At 42.0% G+C, this 24972-nt stretch overlaps 1 protein-coding gene across 5 annotated transcripts in view; it reads left to right on the forward strand.

Annotated features, from left to right (window-relative positions):
* Nucleotides 1-527: 527 nt before the first annotated feature.
* epha7 (eph receptor A7) overlaps nt 528-24972 on the forward strand; it is a 77680-nt gene continuing 53235 nt past the window's right edge. For 3 of the 5 annotated variants that reach the window (XM_046372309.1, XM_046372313.1, XM_046372314.1), the window contains exons 1-4: nt 532-764; nt 2339-2403; nt 3001-3670; nt 19968-20123. In XM_046372309.1, the coding sequence (XP_046228265.1) occupies nt 671-764; nt 2339-2403; nt 3001-3670; nt 19968-20123 (985 nt within the window). In that variant the 5' untranslated portion in view covers nt 532-670. Of the gene's footprint in view, nt 765-2338; nt 2404-3000; nt 3671-19967; nt 20124-24972 lie in introns of all 5 variants that reach the window. The other 2 variants (XM_046372310.1, XM_046372312.1) reach the window with 2 other exon arrangements.

Raw genomic sequence — 24972 nt, forward strand, 5'->3', positions numbered from 1 at the left:
TTTTGCAGCGTGAACTTTGTTATGTCGCTGAAACACACAGCTAAAAATGGGAAGCAGAAAATGCCCCTACGAGCTGGAGGTAGGTGAGGTGGATGTGGCTCCTATGTTCCAACAGACAGATACAACTGTGGGCGTCTGATCGGAACTCCCTCATTTAACGACTCAGAGGTGACACAGCAGTGAAGTGAAACAAACTTTAAAGAGTGTGGAGATGATTGTTTTTCAGAGGATACTTCAGCCACACAGAATCCTCTGGGCAGAGACGCTTGGGTGTGCGTGTGCGTGCGTGTGCATGTGAAGATAGCAACTACACTAGTACAAGAGCATCCCTAAACCTTCTGAAGAAAACTATAGACATCTGAGCCGAGTTGTGACAGCATTTCCTCCTCCGTGTACCCCCCCCCCGCTCCAAAACCAATCCACCTTGACGCGCCTATTGGCCCTCAGTTTTCGTGACGTTTCACTCTCCGCGTTACGATTGGACAATACCTCCGCCAGTCGACTTGACTGACATCACCGGAGCCACAGTCTCCTCCCAGTGGCAGCAGACGCTATTTGAGTGGGGACCAACGGCTTGTTGTACATAGAGCCGGTTTAGTGTCGTCAATGGGAAGCACGCGAGACGGTGGCAAAGCGAGTTACGGTCTAGAGTGAAATCCACGGCTGCACCATGCTCTCCAGGTCTCTCCCGTGTCTGTGGATTACATTTTGCCTTCATTTATGCTGCAATGTAAACTGCGGGGAAGCACAGAACGCGAAGGAAGGTAAGTTCTTAAAGTTTGGAGTCGTCCATCCCATCGCATTTGGAAGACATCCTCTCGAGTCCAAAGCTAATAGACAGCTTCTTCGTTTTCTATTTTCTCTTTAAATCCCATGAGATTTGTCTTATATTTTTCACTTAATTTTTTTTTAACTGAAAAGGTGGATGCTTTCTATGCGCAGCGCGGTCAGAGAGGTCGGTGTGCGCGGATGACAGCGCTGTCTGCTCCCGGACTGTTGGCGAGCGACCTCTCGGTGTTTTTACGCACGACAATTCAGCGCCGTACAACACGGGTTAGACGCAGGAGCTCTTGTTTTTTTTTTGTGTTACTCCAGCGGCATAACTAGCTTGCTCTTGAAAGATTAACAATCCGCCACGATAAACTAGGTAATGTCAGCGGATCGATCTTTCCAATAGACTCGCCTCGCTCGAAGTGAGTGAGCCGTCTGTCTGGACGCAGTTTGGGGAGGTTATTTCCTCCAAAGTGGCCTCGGCTCCAACAGTCCTGTCTCGTCTTGTTTCTTGGAAGGAAAATACAGTAGACTGATGTGTAACACGTATTCTCTCTCAGACGCTCAAGTTGGCCACAATCGAGGCTGTAAAACACCAGAAATAAGAAATATTAATTGAAAAATCACTGAAAATTGGCACTTTTAATTCTGTTTTGATTAATCAAATGATATTAAGCATAAAAACAGAAGATCACAAAGCAGACACTGATTTTCTCACCACCGAAACTACAGTATAATAACCGTGCGCGGTGTGGATGTAATAAACTGAGATGAATTGTAAATCCTCGGTGTTTATATGCGGGAATTCGCAGACCTCTGTGTCTCCTGTAAAATATAGCCGGAGCATTTTATTATCAGAATTATTATTTTTTTTCCACGGCGGTGCGTCCTGGCTGCTGTCACTCTTTGATTTTGGCGCTGTCTGCTGATATCAAATTGAATTAAAACAACTTCATTTCTATACACACAAAAAAAAATTAATAATAATAAAGCCGCCATGGTGCCGCTTTGCGCTCCCGTACGCTCCCAGAACATGAAACAAGCTGCTTTGATGAATCTCCTCCTCAGATTAAAATGCAAACAAACCGCCTGTTGGATTGGCTCATTGTAGTTTTAGGGCCGTTTTGAGCTGAAAATATTCCTGAGTTTAAGCGCATGTCTTTGTGTGTGTGCGCCGGAGTAGAAGCAGCAGCCGCTGCTTTGACCTTAACGCAACAACTTCCACTCCAAATTCGAATTTCAATAAACTGATGCCCAAAATAAGCGCGCGTTTAACAGAGTACATGTTCTTGAAACCTTACGCGAAATGACTCCGGACACATTCAGTTTATGTCTCCTCTGTCAATGTCTTCATTTGTCTCCCACAAAGTCCCCCGCAGTTATGAGGACCTGTCTGCTGCAGTGTATATATTTCGTGTTGGATGTTTCTGCTTTAGCTGCTACTGCTGCTAGAAATTAGGTCACGGTTATATGCGCTATAGATATCGATGTGTGGCCTATCAGTAATGCCCAGCCCCGGTGCTCCCGGTGAGATTTAACCACCTGCTTCTTGGTTTCCTGTCACTAGTGATTCTGCTGGACTCCAAGGCACAGCAGACAGAACTGGAGTGGATCTCCTATCCTCCCAATGGGGTAAGACTGCAGAATCTCTGCATCGCTGGCACACTCAATATCTATATTTTTCTTTCCCCAGCTTTCTCTGATGTCCCTCGTCTGTGATCGGAATAATAATATTTAACACAGGCACGAAGCATACATAAGGATCAGTAACCTAAAATTCGCTGCTCACAAAAGTCTTCCCAGAATAAAAGATAAAGAATGCAAGAGGTTGTTTCTGCTGCTAAACTCTCCGGGCTTTTGACATTCAGAGCACAAGGGCCTTAAGCAAACCACTTCCAACTTGGTAGTCTGATTAAAAGCAGGCTGTGAGCAACTTTTTAAATAAATAATATGAGCAGAAGCAGATAAACTGCGCACAGTGGTTCTGTAAAGATGTGTTTACGTGATAAAAAATGCAGCTGTTGATCTCGCCTCTTTCACCGCACTTTACTGTAAATAGAAATGACTATATTTCGTGTACATTTATCATATCCATTACAGAGCAATCACCTCCAGCTTTATCTCCAGTCATTAGATCTCTGTTTCACTTTGACGCCTTTCACGTCTTAACTCAACGTGCTTATGTCCTCTGATGGATCTATTCATTCTCAAATGTACGTCTTCTTTCAGTGGGAAGAGATCAGCGGCTTGGATGAGAATTACACACCCATTCGCACGTACCAGGTTTGCCAAGTCATGGAGCCCAATCAGAATAACTGGCTTCGGACTAACTGGATAGAGAAGGGCAATGCCCAAAGAATTTTTGTGGAACTGAAGTTCACCTTGAGGGATTGTAACAGCCTACCCGGTGTGGTGGGGACTTGCAAGGAGACGTTCAACTTGTATTACCAGGAAACAGATTCCGAGGTGGGCAGGAGCTTAAGGGAGAACCAGTATGTGAAAATTGACACAATCGCCGCAGATGAAAGCTTCACCCAGGGTGACCTGGGCGAGAGGAAGATGAAGCTGAATACAGAAGTGCGCATAATTGGCCCTCTGTCCAGGCGTGGCTTCTACCTGGCCTTCCAGGATGTAGGGGCGTGTATTGCCCTGGTCTCTGTCAAAGTTTATTACAAGAAGTGTTGGTCTATCATCGAGAACCTGGCCACGTTCCCAGACACCGTGACAGGATCAGAGTTCTCCTCGCTGGTGGAGGTCGAGGGCATGTGTGTGAGCGACGCTGAGGAAGAGGCCGACAACTCTCCCAAGATGCACTGCAGCGCTGAAGGAGAATGGCTGGTGCCCATTGGGAAATGTATATGCAAAGCTGGATTTCATCAGAAAGGAGACGCGTGTGAACGTGAGTGCCTGTTACTTTCCTCTCGTGATCAGAGTGAAATATATTTTTAGTAGTCATTTAATTGACTCATTAGCATTCCCAGAGGTTTTTTTTTTCTTTTTCTTGTTGAATTAACTTTTAGAAATCAGTCAGGGGCATCGCGGATTTCAAACAACAAAAGGTGTGCCAAGGAAAAAAAAAAAAAAAAGCAATAAACTGGGGAGTATTTATGATTTGATTATGCAAATCAGGTAAATGACAATTAAGGCATCGCTGGCTGAATAGTTGTGTTGGCAAATGGGATTAAAGCGGCTGATTTGACAGCCGTAAAGATGGATAAAATACTGAGGACAAACATCCCCAGTGTAATAATTGGAATTCTTGTTAATTGATTACGAGGTTATTAATTTATAGTCGTGATTCTGTTGACTCTGGGATTAAATAATAACTTGAGTTTAGCTCCTCAGCTCGAATACTCATCTCTTTCTTACTGGCAGTGAGCCAAGACAATCACCAGCAGAATACACAGGTCTAGAGGAACTCCAGTCAGTCTTTTGGTATCTTTCTACGCGGGCCAAATGACCCTGACAGAGAGAGAAAGTGGATAACTGTCGTACTGTGGCATTTAGGTCTCAGTTTTGCATTGTTGCTCTGCCGGATTGTGCCGCTACAATTAATAATAACATGCCTTCTGTCACTCAGAGGATTATTTTCACTGACCACCTGACTTTAAAGATAAAAATCACTATGGATTAAAAGGGGGTGACTTAGGTCACAGAACTTAAGTGGCTGGCCTTGTTAGCCAAGCCAATTTTTCTTTTTCTCTTTTTTTTTTTGAAAAGTGGGCAACCATAATCTAAGCAGCTTATGAGGAGCAGCAGCCAGTAATAATTGAATGGAATGCATCTAAGAACAAATTAGTGTCCCTGGCAGACAAGCCTTTATGTCACGCTGTCATCCATTAGGGATCCCACTGAGGGAGGTGTGTTAATGAAATATATTAGGCCATGTAATTTAGAGCAACACAGCTCGCCTCAAGTTGTGCTACATCTCTAGTGTTAGCAGGCTACCTCTGATTGAACCCCATGGACCTCCTTTTTATTGTTCTCGTTGTTAATATGCATAGATGGAAGATCCAGTTGTGCCCTTTAGTGGAAAGAAAGAGCTCAATTTATTTCCACGGGGAGAGTGATGCACAATAAGAACCAATACTTCTGGCTTGTCAACGTAATTTTAGCTACCTTTTCTTATTACATCTTCATGCAAAGCTCTCCCAGCACAAGACTGCTGCATCTTACCATTAATTAATCCGTTCACGTGTCAACTAAAACAACTACCTAGATATAGGCAGTGAACCTACCCTCAGGTTGTTTAAAGCCTGAGGAAGATGGCTGCTTAATGTCTACGTGGATCAAATTCCAGTCTTGACACTGCACCTTTATGAGCTTTATCTCCACTGAGGCATGAGAAGCCTTTGTATTAAGGGGTAGTTAATCTAAATAAAATGAGAATCACGGTGCACCATCAGCACTTCTTCCAGCAGCTCTGCTGACATTAAATTGTCCATTCAGTAGTTTCCCCCAGCACAATCTAAAAGCTATTCAAAGTATTTCTATCAGCTGAACAGCAGAGCAATAAGTCCAAGTGACTGTGACCGTTCAAAATGTGAATCCTGGCATTTGGACCTCAGACTAACTTGTCCGGTTGGTTTAAAAGTACATCTTTCTAATGGTGTGTCGTGGTGATGTTTATTATAGGCTTCAGTATGCTCCAAACAAAATACTTAATGTGAAGTGAGGACTGAAAAGTAACCAAACAGGAAAATGGCGTGAAAAGTCTGCCTTCATTGAGACGGGGGAGATGCAAAGAATTGCACACTTTTGAACAGTCTGTCCCCAGAGCGTTCTTGTTTGCATGCACAAACAGTGATGGAACTAGTTGTGTGAAAAATAATAAAAGGAGATTGAGTAATTCAAATCCTTCGTCCATACGCCTGGTCAATCACTGCTTGAGGTGCGTATAACTGGCAGGTATCAACTCTGTTCAGTTACAGTTGTTGTTGCAAACATCAATTCAAAATTCAAATTCTGATGTCAGAAAGGTGTGGAGGCAAAGGGTCTGTTTCAGACCCTAATGGACAACCTGACAGGCACTTCTTTAGCAGCATGTAGGTGACTTAACACAGTCCTTAATAAGATTTTAGTAACTACTGTGTGCTATGATTATAACATGGCCGACAAGTAAAATATTCAGCTGGAGGGTGGGTGCAGGTGGAGTGAGTTGAGCTGTCAGTCATGACATTTGAGGAGCCCCCTCTGTGGATGCAAAGGCCTCCTCTGAAACGTGTTGTGATCCACTCATTCATCACCGTCAGTAAAGAGGGACCCCTTGTCTTTCACCCCCGCCCCCCCTTACCCCCCCCCCCTCCACACCCCGGTCTCTCTTTAACTCTTTGTGTGGCAATCTTTGGCAGTAAATGTCACTCTTCTTCTCCACCCGCTGTGTTCAGTGGTCTCAGTGTAATGGGTACTGAAAAAGGCCAGTTGAAGTGTCTCCGCAGCCTGCGCGGGCTTCATTTCGCGAAGAAGTGCGTGTTGTGAAAATAGCGCCCATTCATCTGCTGGTCTTGTTTAGCGCTGGCTACTGGTTGCAATGGAGCCACAGAGTCGTTTAGACAGAGAGAGGGCCCTTGTGGGAGGACATTGGCGTCTTTGTTTCACTCAATCCCGGGAATGTATGTTGTACGATTTTGACACATCACATCATTGTGGTACTAAGTAACCAGTGCCTTAGAAATGATTAACTGTTGACCCTCGACCACACCAAAAAAGGGAGAAGCCTCTGTCTGGTGGAAAACAGATAAAACAGGCTGTATCTCACTGCTATCGGTGCATGCTAATAAGAAAATTAATGAGAGGATACAGCATCCTGTAGACGCTGGCACCATCCATCTTGACTGTCAGGGAGTTGGACAGAAGTTAGTTGGAGACTGATTGATGATTGAGCCCCCCAAGGGAAGGGGTTGACCGCGACAGTTAACATGTATGGAGGACGCCTGGACAGCACGAGACATGGAGGAAAAGCTTCACTTAGCATTTCAAATAAAGCCAGGAAGCCAAGAGTCAGGAGGTCCTCATACATCTTGATGCTCCCCTGATTGATAAGGTGTGAATTTAATACACCAAATGGCTCTCTTTTACAACTGCTGCAGAACTTAATTATGCAAATGACAGGTGTGCGCCAAATCCACAGGAGACCCAAATGGACCTAAATCACTCAAGATTGAAATAAATTGGTGATGGATGGGAGCTTGTCTTGTCACTGCCAGTGTCTGCTTTGTGTGAATAGTAGCATTCTTCCACAGCCCAGGGCTTTTCCTGTTTGTTGTCTTGGCATGGCAGGTAGCAGTCAGATACACAGATGGTTTATTCTTTGCTCAGGGTGTTACTACTAATACAATTGGCGCTGTCCTGAAATTGATAAGTTAGGGGCGGGCTTTGAGAAATAAGTTTCCGAGAAACTAAAATGTTTAGGTGAATTATTTTAGACAAATATCAAATGAACTTTCAAATATTCTCTGGTTCTTTAACTTCTAAAATGAGAGGATTTGCTTCTTTTCTTTCACTTATATCCGTGCGAATGGAATGTGTTTGGGTTTTGGAGAGGTCAGACTGAATTCTGTTGATGGTATTTAATTATTTTTGGACATTTCACAGACTGAACAATTAAAGTAATGACAAATGTTAGGTTATAAACACACGATGCTATATTATTTTCTGTAATTCTTTATGAAATATATAAATTGTTTTCATTGTTTAAAATTAATTGTTCAGTCTAAAAGATATCAGCAAATTTGCAAAAATGTCAAACACAGTTCCATAACTCATTGCTACATCTACCAATGTGTCCAACAGTCCAAACCCCAAAGATATTTTGTGTAAACAGATGAGATCAGAAATTTTTCAAGTTTATTGGACAGGCAAGATATAAGGGTGCGACATGCAATAGGTCAATGAACTGATGTCTGTGCAGCGACCATGTGACATGTGCCAAAGTTGGTGCTTGGACCATTTTTGCTTAAAAATTAGTTAAAATGTTGATGTTAATTTTCTTTTTGGCCAATTCATAAGTTATTTAATAAACTCTTTTCAGCTCTAAATATATTCATATTTTAGATTTAGTTGGATTTCCAGGATTATCAGTAGGGCTGCCTAATCATGGTTGTTCAAATCATGAAAAATGCCAATGAAAAATTTGCTTAACTAAGAACAGATGTAAGCCTGTCTTCCTGACCAGAGGAAATTACTGTAGTGTATTATGCGTATATCAAATTGCTACTCATTAGGAAAGACTAAACCACAGCTACAGTTAGTTATGAAGAGGAGGCAGAAGTCTGAACTGCTCTGGCAAGCAGTGAAGATTATTTATTTTTCTTCTGCATCCAGTGCCCCTTTTTAACTATACACATCCACATGAGAAGCAAAGGCAAGAAGAAGTTGTTTCCCGGGATACTCTTGCTTGAGCTGGTGCCAGTCGAGCTTTCTGTGGGATCTGACTGCCCTGTCATCACGTCAAATTAAATACAAATGCCTCATTTTACATATGAAAAACTTTCACCGAGAGGCCCATTCACAAAGTCGTTTGACTTGGTAAATATTTGTCTCAAAGTTACAGTCTTATGAACCGCACCAATTCGTATGCTGAAACAAAGGCAAGAAAACAGAAGAGTAATTATTTGCTCCAGCTGGTCTCCAAATTCACAGATATCACACTGAAGTTGAGTGGGATCTAAAGAAAAAAACACAATCTAAGCACAAAAAACTTATCTCAAAGCCTGCCGGTGTCTGGTCAGTGGTAATGGGTTTGTCTCTCACCTCTGCTGATAAACCACTACTGTTTACAGCTACTCACTCATGCATATATGAATATCAAGCAGCTGATGGAAAGCTCATTCCACTCCTTGTTTAGAAAAAAACTATTTTGAGCAACAACAACAACAAAAAAAAAATCTTGAGGTATTTTCCAAATACTACTAACTTTATGGGTTTTTAATTTTAACTCTCGAATCCTTGGTCATTTTTCCTGTTTCTCAAAGAATCTCTAGTCACCGCAAAAGCCAGACATGGCATATAATGTTATTTTCAGACTAATTTAGCCTCCTCAGAAATAACACCACTCGTCATGTCAGTGGTACCATACATGACGTATTGTCGTATTTTTAAGTGATTTGAAATTGTATAAGAAAGAACAGAGAGTGATGCAAGGATATCAAACTTTGTTTGACTTACAGTATTTCTGTCAAAAACAAAATGACTTACAACAATCAAATGGATTACCAAATGTCTAATTTTGTTGATTTTGTTTGTGATATCTGCTGTTTCCGATGTGACTTCACAGAATCACAAATGTATTGTTGTTTACCCTTGATGCAAATAGAGATATTGACATTTCTGGGTACGGTACTCTGCACTGATTCCAGTAATTTGTGCTTGCTGTCTGGTTTGACTTTAAGATGAAGGAAAGGATGTGATTTTAGATGCAAATGGTGTGAACCAGCTATTTAATGCTACAAGTCGACAAGAAAAAAAAAAAAGCGGTCGAAAGATGACTTATCAGTATCCACGTTTTGGAATTTGACCTGCCAGTCCAAATTTGAGACACTATGTTGCATGACATGAATGGACAGAATCCAAGTAAACAGCCGTCATTCTCATGCAAACAAAGACATGTGGTCAGTCATATTGGTAAGAGACTTTGTTAACCCTGCAGAAAGGGAGACCTCTGTGACTCTGCGTCAGATAGTGTTATTTCCAAGGTGACACTGGGGTCCACATTTGTCCATGCATGAGGTCTGTGAATATTAACTTCATTTACACATGGCTGCAGACCAGTGCACCACCACAATGGAGGCCTGCCTGTTGTGTTTAGTAACATGATCGCCCTGGCTGACAGGACACTGTCAAGACAGAAGATGGATGATCGCAGCAGTTGACCTCTGATCGCCAGAAGAGTCACCTCTCCGGCCCCCTCTCCCTGCATGACAAAAGAGCCCTCCCTGTGGTGCAGCGGCCCTCATCTCCACTTGCACTAACAGGTTCAGACATCTCCATCGATCCCTTGTTCCATACCTCTTGCAGTTCTGAGCTTTTGCCCTTTTTAGCTATCCAAACTGTGGCACAGATGTCTTTTTTGTAATTGCTTGCCTGCTGACTGCTTGAGAGGGATGTGATCAGACAGGCGAACTCCATGTCAGAAGACAATGTCTTTGGTGTTCTGTGTTGTGTCCCTGTGGCATGAGAGGGTGAAAGTGATATGTGACTGGGCCCAGGGTCTCACCACCTTGAAGAGGCAATAGGGAGGGCCCTGTTGTCAGTGGAGCTACTCCTCTGGGATGCCTCAGATCACTGGCTCTGTACTTCAGTTTTCCTTTAACAGGAGAATCAGTGACTTATTACATAACTTCACACTTTTTCCCACTTAGATCCAGAGCAGAGGAAGCGGGACATAAAATTGGTCTTGGAAGACAGATTGCAATACAACTATACAATGTTTGCATAGTCAGATAACTTTGAATTATCTAATCGTCTGTCAGTAATTTGCTAGTCTTTTTGATTAATTGTTTGGTCATCATATGCCTTTTATAAATTCTCAGATCATAATGAAAATTGGTCATTTTTCTGTCTGCCTACGTTGAAAATTAGCATCCATTTAACCAACAATTGAAGAGCAATCCTGATCTAAACAAGCACTTGTGGGCACCTGAGGTCTGGCTGGTGTTTTTGTGTAAGGGGAGGCCATGGGGCCCTGACCACAGCGGTGACCAGTTTGGCATTGTTCCATTCATTTCTGTCAGAGAGGAAGGGGGGATTGGGATGGGTGGAGGCTGGGTCATGAGGGTTGGTAGGCATTGGTACAATTCAGAGATAATGCTCAGTTGCTGACTGTGGACATTTTGAGTGCAGATTTTGCTTGGGCTGCAGGGGGGCTTTGGATCGGTCAGACCTTTGGACCCTGTGCTTTCATCCCCAGAATGCAGAGTCCTCCCCTCATCTGCGGTTCTCCCTTTTTTAGAGATGACCACCTCATCCATTAAAGGTAGCCGCCTGGCTGGCCTTAAGGGCCCTCTGTCCTGTTTCCCTGTGAGTTAAATGAACTAAACAAAAGACGATTAGATAGGGACATTTTCCATGTCACTGAGAATCCATTTCAAAAAGCTCACTCCGCATGATAGCTTAAGGAGGCAGAGACCTCTTAGGAAGACTTTGCACAGATTGAGCTGCTGCTCAGGCAGAATGTGAGGCTGTAAATTTACTGATGTAATAGGTTTAATATGAATGCCTTCGTTTGTGACAAATCAGCAGGAGAGCTGAAAGAGAAATATGTGTTCATTAGTTTGCCATTTATTACCAAATTGTCCTACTTTTACGTCAAACTGGACGGATTGGCTGTAGCGTGACTTGTAGCACCACAGCAGGAGCATTAGCTTAAATATTAGGATAACTTAATCAGCGTCTGGCTTTGATCTTTGCTGTGAACAACTGAGTATAGGCACTTCCTTTGGGTTTTCGCTACTCAGAGAGCAAAGCTGCATGCCCTCCAACACTGTGTAAGGGAATGCTAATCTTCTCTTTGTTTCTTGTGGAAAGCTACTTATCTCTCGCTAAGCACAGGTACCTCGGATGAATGGCTCGGTTGTCTGTACGTGTGGAGTGCAGCAGCAGCCAGACAGAGCCATTCCAAGTATGTGTGGGGTGATGGGAGCATCCAGCACAATGTGACATCGGATTCTTTAACCGTTTAAACTTATGTCCAAGTGGCTCCTTTAAAGCTGTCTACTTTTTATTGGCCTTACTGTAGCTGTATGTCCTCGGCACCCTCCATTCATGTTGGAAATGAGGGTTGGAAGGGGTTTGACGCTAAAACTCTATCTCTGTCCTGGGAAGAGATTTTCAGCACTGTCTTAGTTGTTTTACTTTTCTTTGTGTGATGTGCCACTGTTTCCTGAAGCTCATAGGTAGGAGATTAACACGTCTGCCGGCAAAAACCCGGCTCCTGAGCATCTCATTCTTTATTAGAAGGGGGAAAAATGATCTCGATCTCACAACAGGCTCAGCGGGAAAAGAAAAATTTGACAAACACCTGCTGCTTCCTTTGTTGCTCCTCTGATCGGAGCTGAAAAACAAAACATGTCAAAAACAGTGTATGAAATAGAAAAAAAATCTTTAGTGGAAATGATCAGATCTGATATTCAGCATTTTTCCAGATACTGGAATTAGAAAATTAGTTGTTCAATAAATACAAAAAAACAAATTGTAGATTTATATTTTGTTTTAATAATCTGCATCTGCAAAGTAACTAGTAACTACAGGTAAAATGTAGTGCAGTAAAAAGTCACAGAAAATGGAATCACTCAAGTAAAGCACAGGTTCCTCAATCAGTAAATTAAAATTAGCAATAAGATTTGGTAGAAGTTTTAGTGTAAATGTATGTCAGGTCCAAATATCTGTTATCACCTTTGTTACAAATAATTGGTATCAAAATATAAAATCCCTATTCTCTAAACAAAACATTAGTAAGCACTGCAGTAAGCTTAATAAATAACTCATGTCTTCCTTTGAGGTGCACTTGATTTCTCTAAAACCTTTGCCGCTATAAAAGTCCACACATCACCTGCAAGAAGAGATCAATTGAGCTGTTCTTTTCAAGTAGAAGAAATACACTCAGCAAGGATTTTTCCCCAGGTCTGCCTGCCTGTGTTGCTCTGAAATTACTCACAAGATGTACTGCCTCTTGCATTGCAGAGGAAAACACCAAAGGCTTTAGTCCATAAAAGAGATGCAGCCATAGTTCAGTATGCATAAAATGCCAGTAAACACAGCCTGATGAATCTCCACACCAAGACCTACTATTTATTGAGGCAAAGAACATAAGTCACATCTAATCAGAGCAACACGCATAGACCCCCAGGCTACATTAATGCAGTAGAAATAAGCTCTGTGTGAGCTATTGACATCCTTCTCTATAGTCGTAATGCACGGTCATGGTCCTAAACGTACGCCCTGAAAGTAAAACCGAAAAACATAAAGCAGGAGTTGGGCTTTTAAATAGCATTTCATGGTTGTCTGAACATCCAGCTAGACACAGCGTAATGGCTGACAGAGAATGTTTATGACAGTATTAACAATGGATTGCAGTGTAATAGAAGCGATCAGATGAGTTTGAGGGAGAAAAGTCCTTCACAGGTGGCACAGGAATATTTCTTTCAGCACCAGATGAAATGTGTCCATAGCATAGGGTGCTGTAAAATTCTCAAGTACCAAAAGAAGGCACTGAGTTTCTGGTCAGATTCAATCTTCAAACATGAAATTCCTCACTTAAAATCACATTTTTTTTTTCCTAATTTTAGATTTTATTTTGGCAAATGTCTTGACTGTACATGTTAGGACAACATTTAATATTTGAGCAGGGGCAGATTAACCTGCTACTGGTTAACCTCTGTTAACCATTATAAATTTATTTAGGTATATACTGTACAATATACACCCATCGCCCACAACAAACCACTGAAAGGTGAAGTGAATATCATTAATAATCTGTTTACAATGCAATGTTCTGTGGGGAAACCTTGGTTTCTGGCAGTCATGTGGATGTTCTTTAACAAACACCAGCCACCTAAACGCTGCAGCAGCTTCCTCACAGCTGGATAATGTACCCCATCACATTTCGACAACAGCTCAGGAATGTCTCAAAGAACACAAGAGCAGCCTGTATACCCTCGGCAGCAAATATTTACATTTAAGAAGCTGAAACTTGCAAATAATTGACATTTTTGCTTTGAAAATTACAGAAACCCTTATTAAAATAACCCTCACCCCTAATCCCAACGTTTTATTTTAATTTTCCTTTGAGCAACTAACTAAGTAATTGTAATTATTTCAGCTGTAATTTCAACACAGAAACTTCAAGAAGGAAGACCCACTTCAAGGCAGCTATCATTATTGTGCTTTAGTGTTGCGTGTTCCTAAATTAGCAAAAAAACTAGTTGACACCACTATTTGGAGCTTTTGCGGCCCCTGGAGTTCTGGGGTCTGGTCTGCATAGCTGCTCTGCATTGTTGCATTTGAGAAGTTTGTGGGGAAAAAAAACAAAGCAAAGAAAAAGAAAAAAAAGTGTACAAAAAAATCCTAGATAAAATATTCTGAAGTTTATATAAATATTATATATTTATATGATCATATTCTGTGGCCTTCTTCAGCAAATAGAAATTGCTCAGCGAGAGTAAAATGGTTCTGTAACAAGGTAAAAAACCCAAATCTCTCTGTAATCTGTGCCAGAATATAGAAAAATCTAGATATAGATAGATATCAGAACATTTCAATGGATAGAGGTATGCATGGAGGCCAGCTCGGCACTGGATGACAGAATCATGCAAAGGAAAAGACTCTTGGATAGATTTACTCACAGACTACAGGTGACAGTCTCGTCATCATACCTGGCCAGTGTTTAGAAACAGTATAATTATACATTCTGAATTATAAAGACATTTCCCTGTTGGAACGGCAGTGGCCGTGGCAAACATTTTACAGAAATAAATGGTATTTTTAAAAAAAACAAAAAACCAAAAAACTGTTTCCTTTATCACGCTTGACCCATTCCACCTGGCATTCATCAGCGGCAGGGCCTGCATGTTGGTCCTGTCTGCTGCTCTCCTCCCTCTGCCTCTTTTATCACTCTAATGGGGTGCTATCTCCAAGCTGCTCTCTCTGGGTCTCCGCAGCCCCGCTCGGCTCCCTTCAGCACGCATTCTTTCCACATCCATCCTGACACACGGGCGGATTTAACACATAATCAGGCCGGACGGCAGGGCAGCCGGAGAAGGGGGTCGACCCAGCCCTGACAGGACTCATCATGCTAGAACCGTGGAGACACAAAGGCCCACACTAGTCATTCTCACTCTGTCCCTGGTAGTCTGCAGAAGACAGGGGGAATCTTCCACTTTCACAGCCCGTCCGGAACAGTATTGAGACAGATGGGAAGAAACGCAATATCCCTGCTGCCCTGCTTGGACCCCTCGGAAACTCCATGCTCAGTAGTAATCAGCATTGTAACCTTGATTAGATTGGGGGCTGCAAGCAGGCAAGGAAGCTCGGCTTCCACTTTTCCCAAGACGCAGTATTGTTCAAAGTTTTTTGATACCGGCAGCAATGCAATACCTTCAGTAGAGTTTCAGTACAAAGACCAAAACAGTACTTTTGTGATATTTTACTTTCTTATATAATACTAACCACATCTGCATGGGCTCCATGATGCAAAAGTGTAAATGTGTCACCTGACAGTGTCCGCAAGGGTCTTCCTCAATGCCTTTGTAGATACCTGCATGCTAATCAAACTATATGACCACATGTACTGTACACACGTCATACACGCTGACTACTTGTCTTTGAACACATCCACCTGTTCAGACATCCAGCATATTATAAAGTGAACCAAAGCAGGTCAGAATGCGACAGTAAGAATCTGATGATAAGAATCTGACTGAGCATTCTTGGTTTCAGTCAAATTCAGCTCAGTTCCTGATAGTTGATCCTATGAATGTATTTCATTTAATAAGCAGTACTAGTGAAAATAGAAATATACACAGAAACTAGAGGAAATTTGGAAATTTTGGCACAAGATCAAGATAGTGTCAAATCACAGTTTTTGGCCATAATAAGGAGTGGAACCTTGACTGGATTTGTGGGTTGAAAGGAAGTTTCTTTTCCAGTTTCTGGAAACATGAGTGCTCATTTAAAATGTTTCCGTACATATGCCACTATGATACAAAGGTCGTTAGTTTAGGTGCCAATACTGAAACAACAATTTTGATCCGCAAACCTCAAAATATACTTTCTGTAAGAAGCTCACTGTTTGCATGACCTAAACATTGTATCTGGACTTCCACTAGGGTGTCAGATTCTGACCAAGCATTTGTGGTCATATTTGATACAGTTTTTGATTCTTGTGGCCATGGATGACATTACTTTGCTAAGCAGCCCCAGAACATATCAAACCAGACAGAAAACAAAAAAGGGCAAATGTGGAATTCAATCTCTTAGCAAAGCCACAAGATTAACTAAGGAGAAAAAAAAAGTGTCATGGCGTCACACCCAGACAAGGGAAATCATTATTTCTATTTTGGCCAGGAAGGGATATGTCAGGCTGTCGCATAAGGAGTTATTGGTGCTCTCCTACCTCCTTTGCGGGCCCTCACTCAGAGCATCATGACACTGTCAAAGCATGAGAGAAACTGGATGTTATTCAAGAATGTTAAGAAGCTCTGTGGAAAAAGAAATAAACTGAGGGTTAGGCTTAAAATACACAAATCTACCCCCCCCCATTTTTGCATATGTGTCTACATAAGATAAGGAGACCTTGTTTTATTCTCTGGGCCAGTGTGTGATGTGATTGAGACGCTGTAGTCACGGGAGTGTTTGATTATCTCTATCCCACTACTCTGAGGACTGCTCCTTTCTCAGGCTCCTCTTACTTCTTTCTGTGTAAAATTGCTGACTGCAGCTTGTCCCTGCACACATCACTGAATGAAAGTGCTTGACCACTGGAAGGGAAATTACAGATGCTGGATCTGTAGCCTGGCGAGGAGCTGGCTGGAATGTAAGACTTGTATTTTTTTTCTCTCTCTCTCTGCTTAACCTCAACCCGCTTCTCTAAGGACTAACTAATTTCTCAGTGTCGTAAATAAGCTGGCTGTTGTGTCTGCCTCTGCGTTTTTTTTCAACAGGCCCATGTGTACGAGCACAAGCCATTAGTTGGCCTTTATCTGTGCCAAAAGCAGAACAGACTTACATTTTTCAAAGAGCCACTCTTATACTCTCTATCCTTACTAATTATCCTTACTAATGTAATTACAGGTTGGATTAAGTCTTCTTCGTCTCAAAGCCATTGCAGCTAGTAAATAATCTGAAGTTTTGCATGTACATGCATGAATGTCAGTGTTGCCCAGTAAGGAATCAGTCATTTTATCAGGCTACTTGTTGTAATTGGTTTGTAGATATTTTTATTCAGCCAAAAATTGTTGCTGCAGGGACAGTTGACAAAGAACCTCTCGCTCACTATCATCCCATCTCAGTGTCTCAGAGTTTCTCTTCAGCATCTGGTGCCAAGCATGGAAACTCGCCAGCAGTGAGTCAGTGTGCACTGCACTGCCGCTGCCGCTGCTGGGACAGGAATGCTGGGCCGGGATGGCTGTGTTTGTACTTGTCACTCAATGCACTGCCAGTGGTGGGGAGAGCTGCAGAAACACTTACTTGCCCGTGTCATACAGCTATTCGATTTTTGAGGCCTCATTTGCTGCCTTGTTGCTTCTGTAAACATTTCTGGGTGCCAAACCCAGTCAGACGCACTGATAAACACATATGCCTTTGCAGGGGGGAAAAAAAGAGAGAAAATGAAGTTGTGTTTTGCTTGTGAGCTTGAGGTAAAGGGCAAGTCCGCTTTAATAAAGTGGGGTCTCATTTGACCATGTTAAGCAGAATAGTTTTTGCTTAACGATATAGTATGTTTTTCATTCATTTTTCATTTCAGTTTCATTTCTGAATTAAAGTGATTCAGAACAGCTAGATCTTTTTTATATTCTTTTGAGTTGTGTACTTACATTATCCCAAATGTTTCCAACAATGTTCAATCCCAGAGAAATTTGTATTTTTTTTTCATCTTAAAGGTGCATTTCATTTGGTTGCCCGTCACCATAACTTCCAGGAAGGAAATCACTGACCGTAATGGGCCTTTACTGTGACCAGAAGTGTTAAAGGAGAAGATTTCAGAAAATGGAACTACATTTTAATACACAGCCAAAAGTTATGTTGTTTAGCAGGTCAGCTAGAATTAAGATTTGATGTGTAGTTACAGTACTACTAATGCATAAAAAACTCTTAATTGCTTTAATACAGGCAGGCTTACAGCTCTTGACATTGGGGCACAGAAGAGCACTGGTAGGTCAGTATATGGAATTGGCCAGTACCCTGAATCTGGATATTAGTATCTGTATTACTTTGAAAACTGTGAATTTGTAGTGAACTGGAGTTTTCCAGAAAAACTGTGTTTACTTTCAAAAGCCTCCCACAACCTGACCTTGCGTTCTTCTTAATCTGGGCTGTGGATTCTCTTGTCTGCTGGAGTGGTGGTCACGATGGGAGATAGCCTTGGTCCCTGCCGGGCTTTCCCCCTCTGCACACTGGCCACCCAGCAGATGAGCTCTCAGAAACCCAAAGGCAAACAGACACACTAGCTTATCAGAATGTTTAAACAGCCTGGCATGGTGGGTAGTGGGGGTGGGGGGGGGGCATGGACTTAGGCGAGATCTAGCCAATCTTTAACCTGCTGGAGAAAGTCCTTCAGTGTCATTATCAACATCCATGGGGGAGTGTTTACACTGATACTGCAACTAGACATGGTTTCCTTTGCTGTTTGTCAAATGTCATGGCTCATCACAAATGTACATACAGTAAAAAGCAGTTAAATATGATTAGTAAGTACTTGTAGATTCCTGCATGTTTTGTCTGGTCAGCATTCAAGACCCACTACTTGTAGCCTCCCATGGCTCTGTTTTCAATTACTGGCTCGAAAAGGTAAAGGAAGATTAGAGATAAAATCGTGTATTTTTCCCTCTTGAAAAAGGTCTTCTTTCATGAGGTTGTGGCAGAGCAATAAATGGAGAATGACAGGACTTTCATGTAGCTGCAGTGGGGATACCCTGAGCTGCAGCCTCCTCCTGACGCTCTGGAAGTGTTAAAACTCGGATTCTTATCCTTCTTATTCCAGACCAGTCACATGAGGTGGCCAATATATTACCTCACAGAGAGGAAATAAAAAAGGAGCAGAACCCAGACCTGTAATGTGGAGTTGCCCAGAATGAAAATCATTGCTTATTTCCCTCACTAGCTCATGAAAAATGCATTTTTAGTGTAATTTCATAGTTTGTATGCAGAGCTATTCACAGAAGTATAGATTTCTTGCAGATTGTTTAAGAAATCACGTGGCCTGGATTGCAGTTTTTCACCAGGCTTAGCTCTGTTTTGCACACACACAGCCAGTCACTGTGGATTAACTGACTTGCTAAAATAGCCAGACCCAGAATAGACCTTTTACTTTATTTAAACATTAATCTGACAAATACATGTGACTTAGAATCACTGTATTTTGTTTGCCATTTACTTTCTGCCTTTGTCATTACTTGTTTCCACATTGTCCTCCAATGTTTCATCATTTGTGAATTATTGGGCTTAAGAATGGAATTCTTTAATCCCACCACACAAGCAGTGATGAGTATTTTGTTTATCGTCTTGGTCAAAGGTACAGTGTTGAAATGATCCATACGCTTGTGCTTGATATGTACACTTATCTCTACTGAAGACTGTTTCCTCTCAGAGATAGGACTCATAATAAACAACTCAGACCTCTGTAATGACCTGGGGATTCATCAGAATAAAAATAGCCTTGTTATTTTCCTTTCCGAGAGTGAGGTTGTAGTTTATCACTGGGCTAGCGCTTCAACATGAAGTATGCAATGCTGTTTCATGGCTTGGTCTGCTCGATGAAGCCCAGGGAAGGGGACAGGTTCATTCAAATACATACTGCTTCAAGATGTGAACACAGTAGTTTGTTCTGTCATGCCCTTCTTATGGTGGGAATTCAGGTGTGATGCAAAGACTCTTTCAGACTGTGTTTGAACAAGACCGATTTTGCCTTAAGACATTCAGTGATTTGTAATAACTCCTGGGATCATCAGTGAATATAATCCTGTGAGAACCTGGCTTAGCTAAGGGTTTACTAAACAGAATATGCTGTGAGAATTTCTGGTATCTGTTGAGTTTCTGGTTAAGGGTGGTTACAATTTTGAACTGTGGGCTGTGGGCCACCAGTGTGAGGAGTTTTGGTCCTTAAAAAATTTTCAAGTAAAAAAAAAAAAAAGCTAAATACTTCTCAGTGCCTCAGCATTTAATATTGTTATGTTTTAATAAAACATGTGTCTTGCTGTCCTTTGTTGTACTTTCTTTTTATCTCACTTTTTTAAGTTCCTACCTCCATAAAAGCCGATTTAAGGGAAGGGTACAAATTAGCATCTGCTATAAATATTATGATAACTGCATCAAACAGCTGCTTCAGTTTGTCTGTGTCTGTGCTATCAAATAAGCCACAGACTAATCAAATTGTGCTCCATAAAATTCTGACTTTCCTGTGAACTGAGCTGACCTTACCTGATAAAACCTCCACCATACTCTCTTTGCAAACGCTCACTCATTTTTCTTATTTCTTTCTGCAGCGTGCGGTCGTGGTTTTTACAAGTCTTCCTCCCAGGACCTTCAGTGCTCCCGTTGCCCAGCACACAGCTTTAATGACCGCGAGGGCTCCTGGCGCTGCGACTGCGAGGATGGCTACTACCGAGCCCTTTCCGACCCTCCGTCTGTGGCCTGCACAAGTAAGTCTGCCAGGCCGTTACTAGGTAAACACAGTGCAGATCGCTTGCCGCAATCTGAATTTAAACAGCCTCACATACTGTTTAAAAACACACCCCAGAGCCCACACCAGACCTGTTCAGTCAGTTTGCAGTGGTCTCATGAAAGCCCCAGATGTGTTCCATGGCAGTTCCTTTGCCTCCTAGTATGTCATTATAATTATGTTTGCAGGCTTGAATGTCTGTTTTCTGTCTTAGCTGGTTGCTAATGATGAGAGGAGCAATTTGCCATTTCCCGTCTGAAAGATTGCAATTACAGTCAGCAGCGGCAGCCCAGGCAGCACCCTGCGTCTTCATTTGTCCTGGCTAGTGTAACAGTTATGTGACAGCCATTGATGGCTTATTTACACAGACCAGGGGATTCAGACTGAAGGGTGGAGCTGATTTGCTTCCAAATCCATTCTCAAACATGGTCATTTCAAGGTGCTGCTGGATGTTTTTGTTTGTTTTTTTCCCCATCGCTTTCAGCTACTGTGCGTGGGGAGTGGCATACCCAAACGTTAGCGCTGTGCTTTATCTCCAGACATGAACAGCACCCCTAAACATAATCTTTGCACCTTATCTTTCATTCTAGTGATAATGAATTACAGGACTGCTGGAAAGGCCCACAGGCTTCAGGGTGCTAGATGCACACCTCTGTCATTCTTTGTTTGACATATCTGTTAAGAAGGAGAGTGGATAAATTAACACGTCGTGGTTATTTATTTTGTACCATCTTCATGTTGATTAAAAACAACAAAATCAGACGTGCATTTGCGGGAGAATCAGCATGCCCGCTTCGCATCCTGAGTAGTGCCTCTTTTTCCCTGAACGACCAAAGTAGGCCAAGTCAGAATCTCTAACGTGTGTGCATGCATGCGTGTGTGCGTGTGACAGAGGGAGACTGCTGGTGAAAAACTGTTACGGTGCTATAGTGTCTTGTCTGTGCATTAAATCAAAGAATCAAAGACAGGATTATATGGATTGCAGTTTGGATGTAATGTTGTAAATATCCTATGAAAAATGACTCGTTGTCATTTATTGGTGTCTGTAAAGCAGCCGTATTGAGCAACATCTCTGTCTCTACCCGATTTGTTTCAACATTTCAGGTGCATTTGTGTTGCACCTTTCTGCTTGTATTACATAACTGAAAATAAATGAAAAGATTGGCTAAGCTAGAGTGTTGCTCTTATTGTGCTACATTTAGCACGACAGAATAAAATTTCCATGGGTTTTTATCTCAAAAGTAGAGCAAGAATTGAACAGAGACTTGTTTGATGCTTGTGGTAATGTTCCTTTTGCCTTGAGTTAAGCCCTGTTGATGTCTTTAAAGCAATTGGCTCCTGACAAATGAAGTGTCATGCCTCCATAATTGTTACTCATGGCTACAGTGGCTGTTAGCCAGTGGCCTCCAGAATCTGGCTAGAGGAAATGGCACACAATGTAACTAGTTATGTCTAACAGTTTGCCATATGGCAGAATTGTAGAATTTGAGAATGACAAGTGTCTTGTGAATGAAATCAGGGAGCTCAGTTGCCTCTGAAACTCCAGAGATCGGATCTGCACATGCAAACACTTTGCGAAATGTCACAGCTTCTCTGTAGGGGATACAAAACCTTAGATTCTATACACCTCAAATGTCTGTCAGATATGTACACATTTTTTCTGTATTCAACAACTACTATCACTATTACTACTACTATCATCATCATTATTGTTAATACTGTTATTGTCATTCCAATACTCTGTGGTTATCGCTGCTGTAATGCATCTGTCTATGTAACCCCCCACTCTCTCTCTCTCTGGCTCTCTCTCTCTCTCTCTCTCTCTCTCTCTTTCTCATTCTCCCTCCCTCTCTCATACAACCGGTCAAGGCAGATGGCCACGTTGAGCCGGGGTCTGCCTCATGAAAGGAAGTTTTTCGTCGTCACTGTCGCCAAGTGCTTGCTCATGGGGGTTTTGTTGGGTCTCTCTGTACTGAAAATCAAATGAAAGTTTGGTCTAGACCTGCTCTTATAGGAAAGAGCCATGACTGAGACAATTTTTGTTTTTTATTTGGCGCTATTTAAAAAAAACCCAAAACAAACAAATAAACCTGAACATTTGCGATACCTTGATAAATTAACATATATCTGTCACCCACCACACCCCTTCCACCATCGAAGTGGATCAGTGACACAACATAGTGGCCAGACTTTGCATACCTGGACATCTACAAATATTTGAACGAGTCAGCCTGCTGTACAGTTGCTTTTCAGTATTTTCTTTTTTCTTCTTCAAAAGTCACAAAATATTCAACTAATCGTGACTCACAGTAGTTTCCCATTTGATTCTTTCCCCCTAAACGATGACGTGATGGTGGTCTGGCTTATTCTCATCACCGTCTGACACAAACAAGTACATAACTCAAGCTAAGTAAATTTGAGGCCGGCCGATGGCCGCAAACCACCGACCTCTCTGCGTGGCACTGAGGCATCCATGCAGATCCTGTTCCAGAAGACAGGTTCATTACTCACTCCTCCAACCACCCTAATCAGACATTAACGCTTCACTCTAACTTCTCCTACTGATCAAGTACAGGACTCACACAGTGGTTAGAACAGGAGAAAGTTCCCACTTCTTTGCAGTGTCCTCTGGCTGTTCCCTTCTGGGTAATCACCTTGGCCAAGTAGCGCAGTAATTACCGAAGTTGCCTAATGCACACTTTCCATTATTCATTTTCATTAACTTTGGGTCTACACTTGATGACCCCATACCATTATATGTAAATATGTATTTTTAACTTGTATGAATAGCTTCACTCCCCCCTCCTCATATACCCAGCACAATTTTTGCACGGCTTTCTGTACGTGCATTTCCTCATTCATCTCTGGATTAAGTCAGTGTGACCAATAGTCACTCTGGTTTCCATTTTTTCTGGCCTTATCCAGAGCAGAAGTGAAGAGTAATTGAAAATGAATTTGCACTGCCTGAACAAATAGCTTGATTGACAGATTTTTTTAAATACGGGTTTGTGAAGCTACCATATCGTAGGCCTTTGCAAAACAGTGAGATGGATCTCTGGCACACAGAGATTAAGGATGTGTCTATGAGGATTTGAGGGGAAATGAGATGAAGATGTAATGTAGGGACATGAAAAGCCAAATCCACGCTGAATAAAGATGAGGGGAAAAATGGCTCCAAAACATAGCTCCAAATACATTGTTTCCCATGTGGTATGTGTTAAGAGGGGGTGGGAGGAGGAAATGCTTTTGTTTGTTGAATGTTTGTCTATGCCATTCATATGCAAAGTTGTGTGAAAATGGGATATATGTGGTTGGCCATGGGGAAGCATTTTCTCTAGAGGCAGGGCAGATACTGCAGTCGCTGACAGGTTGGGGAGTGGGCATCAATCATGCAACAGCTGTGAGCAGTGCTGGTGCAAGCTAGGGGCTGAAAAGGGCAGTTGTGAGCAGCCGTCTCCTCCTCCCAGCCCCCGCTGCCCCCCTTAAAAATGTGCCACCTCAACAAGTTGACGTCTGTCAGATGGTCCATCCTGCTCGGAGTTGCTAGGGGACTGTGAAAGGGCTGCTGAATGTAGGGGCTAGTGTTACTATCAAATATGAGGACGAGGGTTAGGATACATTTTGTGCTTTTCTTTTTTATTCTACTGCCAGGCTGAAGCTTACACCCGGGAATCCATTCGCTTTCAGTTTCAGATAATTTGCCTTTTTGCAGTGTTGTTTGCTAATCCTTTTTGACATGCACTCAATTGAAAATAGGGCATTGACGTATATATTTAATGTTTTTACTCATCAATTTAATTGATTTTTGTAAATGAAGCCAGCAGTATGTTTCAAATTATTTGGGATGGAAACAACAAAACTGGGAATTTGTTAACAGTGATAGTATCATGATTTAGTATGAGAGGGGCAACCTTGAAAGGCTCATTCACAAGCAAGGATGATGCGAGGTCCAGTTTATCAAATTACCACCACCAAGTACTTGCTGCTCTAGTGTTCTGGAGGTTTCGAGACCTTCGGGATCTGTGGCCTCTGGGCAGTGGCTCACTTTTCCTAGTTGGTGATTCATCCATCAATTCATTATATATACCTTATCCTTTTCTTTAACAATGTTATATAATTACGAAAATCAAAACAAAACAAGGAAAAGACAAGTTGTCTAAGTTGTAATAAACCAAAAGAATCCTTTAAGATGCTGGGAAATCACACAACATATTACCACAATGACCAAATCTAACCACCATACTTGTATTTACTTGGAGTCGATAACTGCAAACGATGCTGATCAAAAGGCAAAGCCTCTCTTTCTCTGTCTTGTTCATGCACATGTAAATTCAGTGTAAACTGCTGCATGTTTTTTGCCCACGTTGTAATTAGCATGGACCATGCAAATAGGGATTGCAGCCAATTCACTCACAACAAGATTCAAAAGTACTACTGGTAATATCGTCTATATATTATATTATAGTTTCTATAAAGATATCATACTCATTATGCTATCATCATTGTTTAACATGACACGACAAGACATGAGAAATATTGAATTTATTGTGGTACCGAGGTAGCACATGGAGCAATTCTCCTCTTCTGCATGGCTTTCCTCTTAAAGGTTCTGCTGTAGCCACATCATTAGAGGCTAGGTCAGAGGGTCACAACACACATTTGTAGAGTGAGGATTACCTCATGGGTGATTTGAATACCACTCACCCCTGCCGCCCCTCTCCCCACAGCTCCCCAATTAGAGCACAGCCGGCTAATAGGCTATGGAGGGTTCAAGCAGCCCCGAGCACCTCTCAAGGCCGATAAGAACCGGATTCTTCTCTCCTAAGCTT

Source organism: Scatophagus argus, chromosome 19 (genome assembly GCF_020382885.2).
Source record: "Scatophagus argus isolate fScaArg1 chromosome 19, fScaArg1.pri, whole genome shotgun sequence".
Classification (NCBI taxonomy): Eukaryota; Metazoa; Chordata; class Actinopteri; family Scatophagidae; genus Scatophagus; species Scatophagus argus.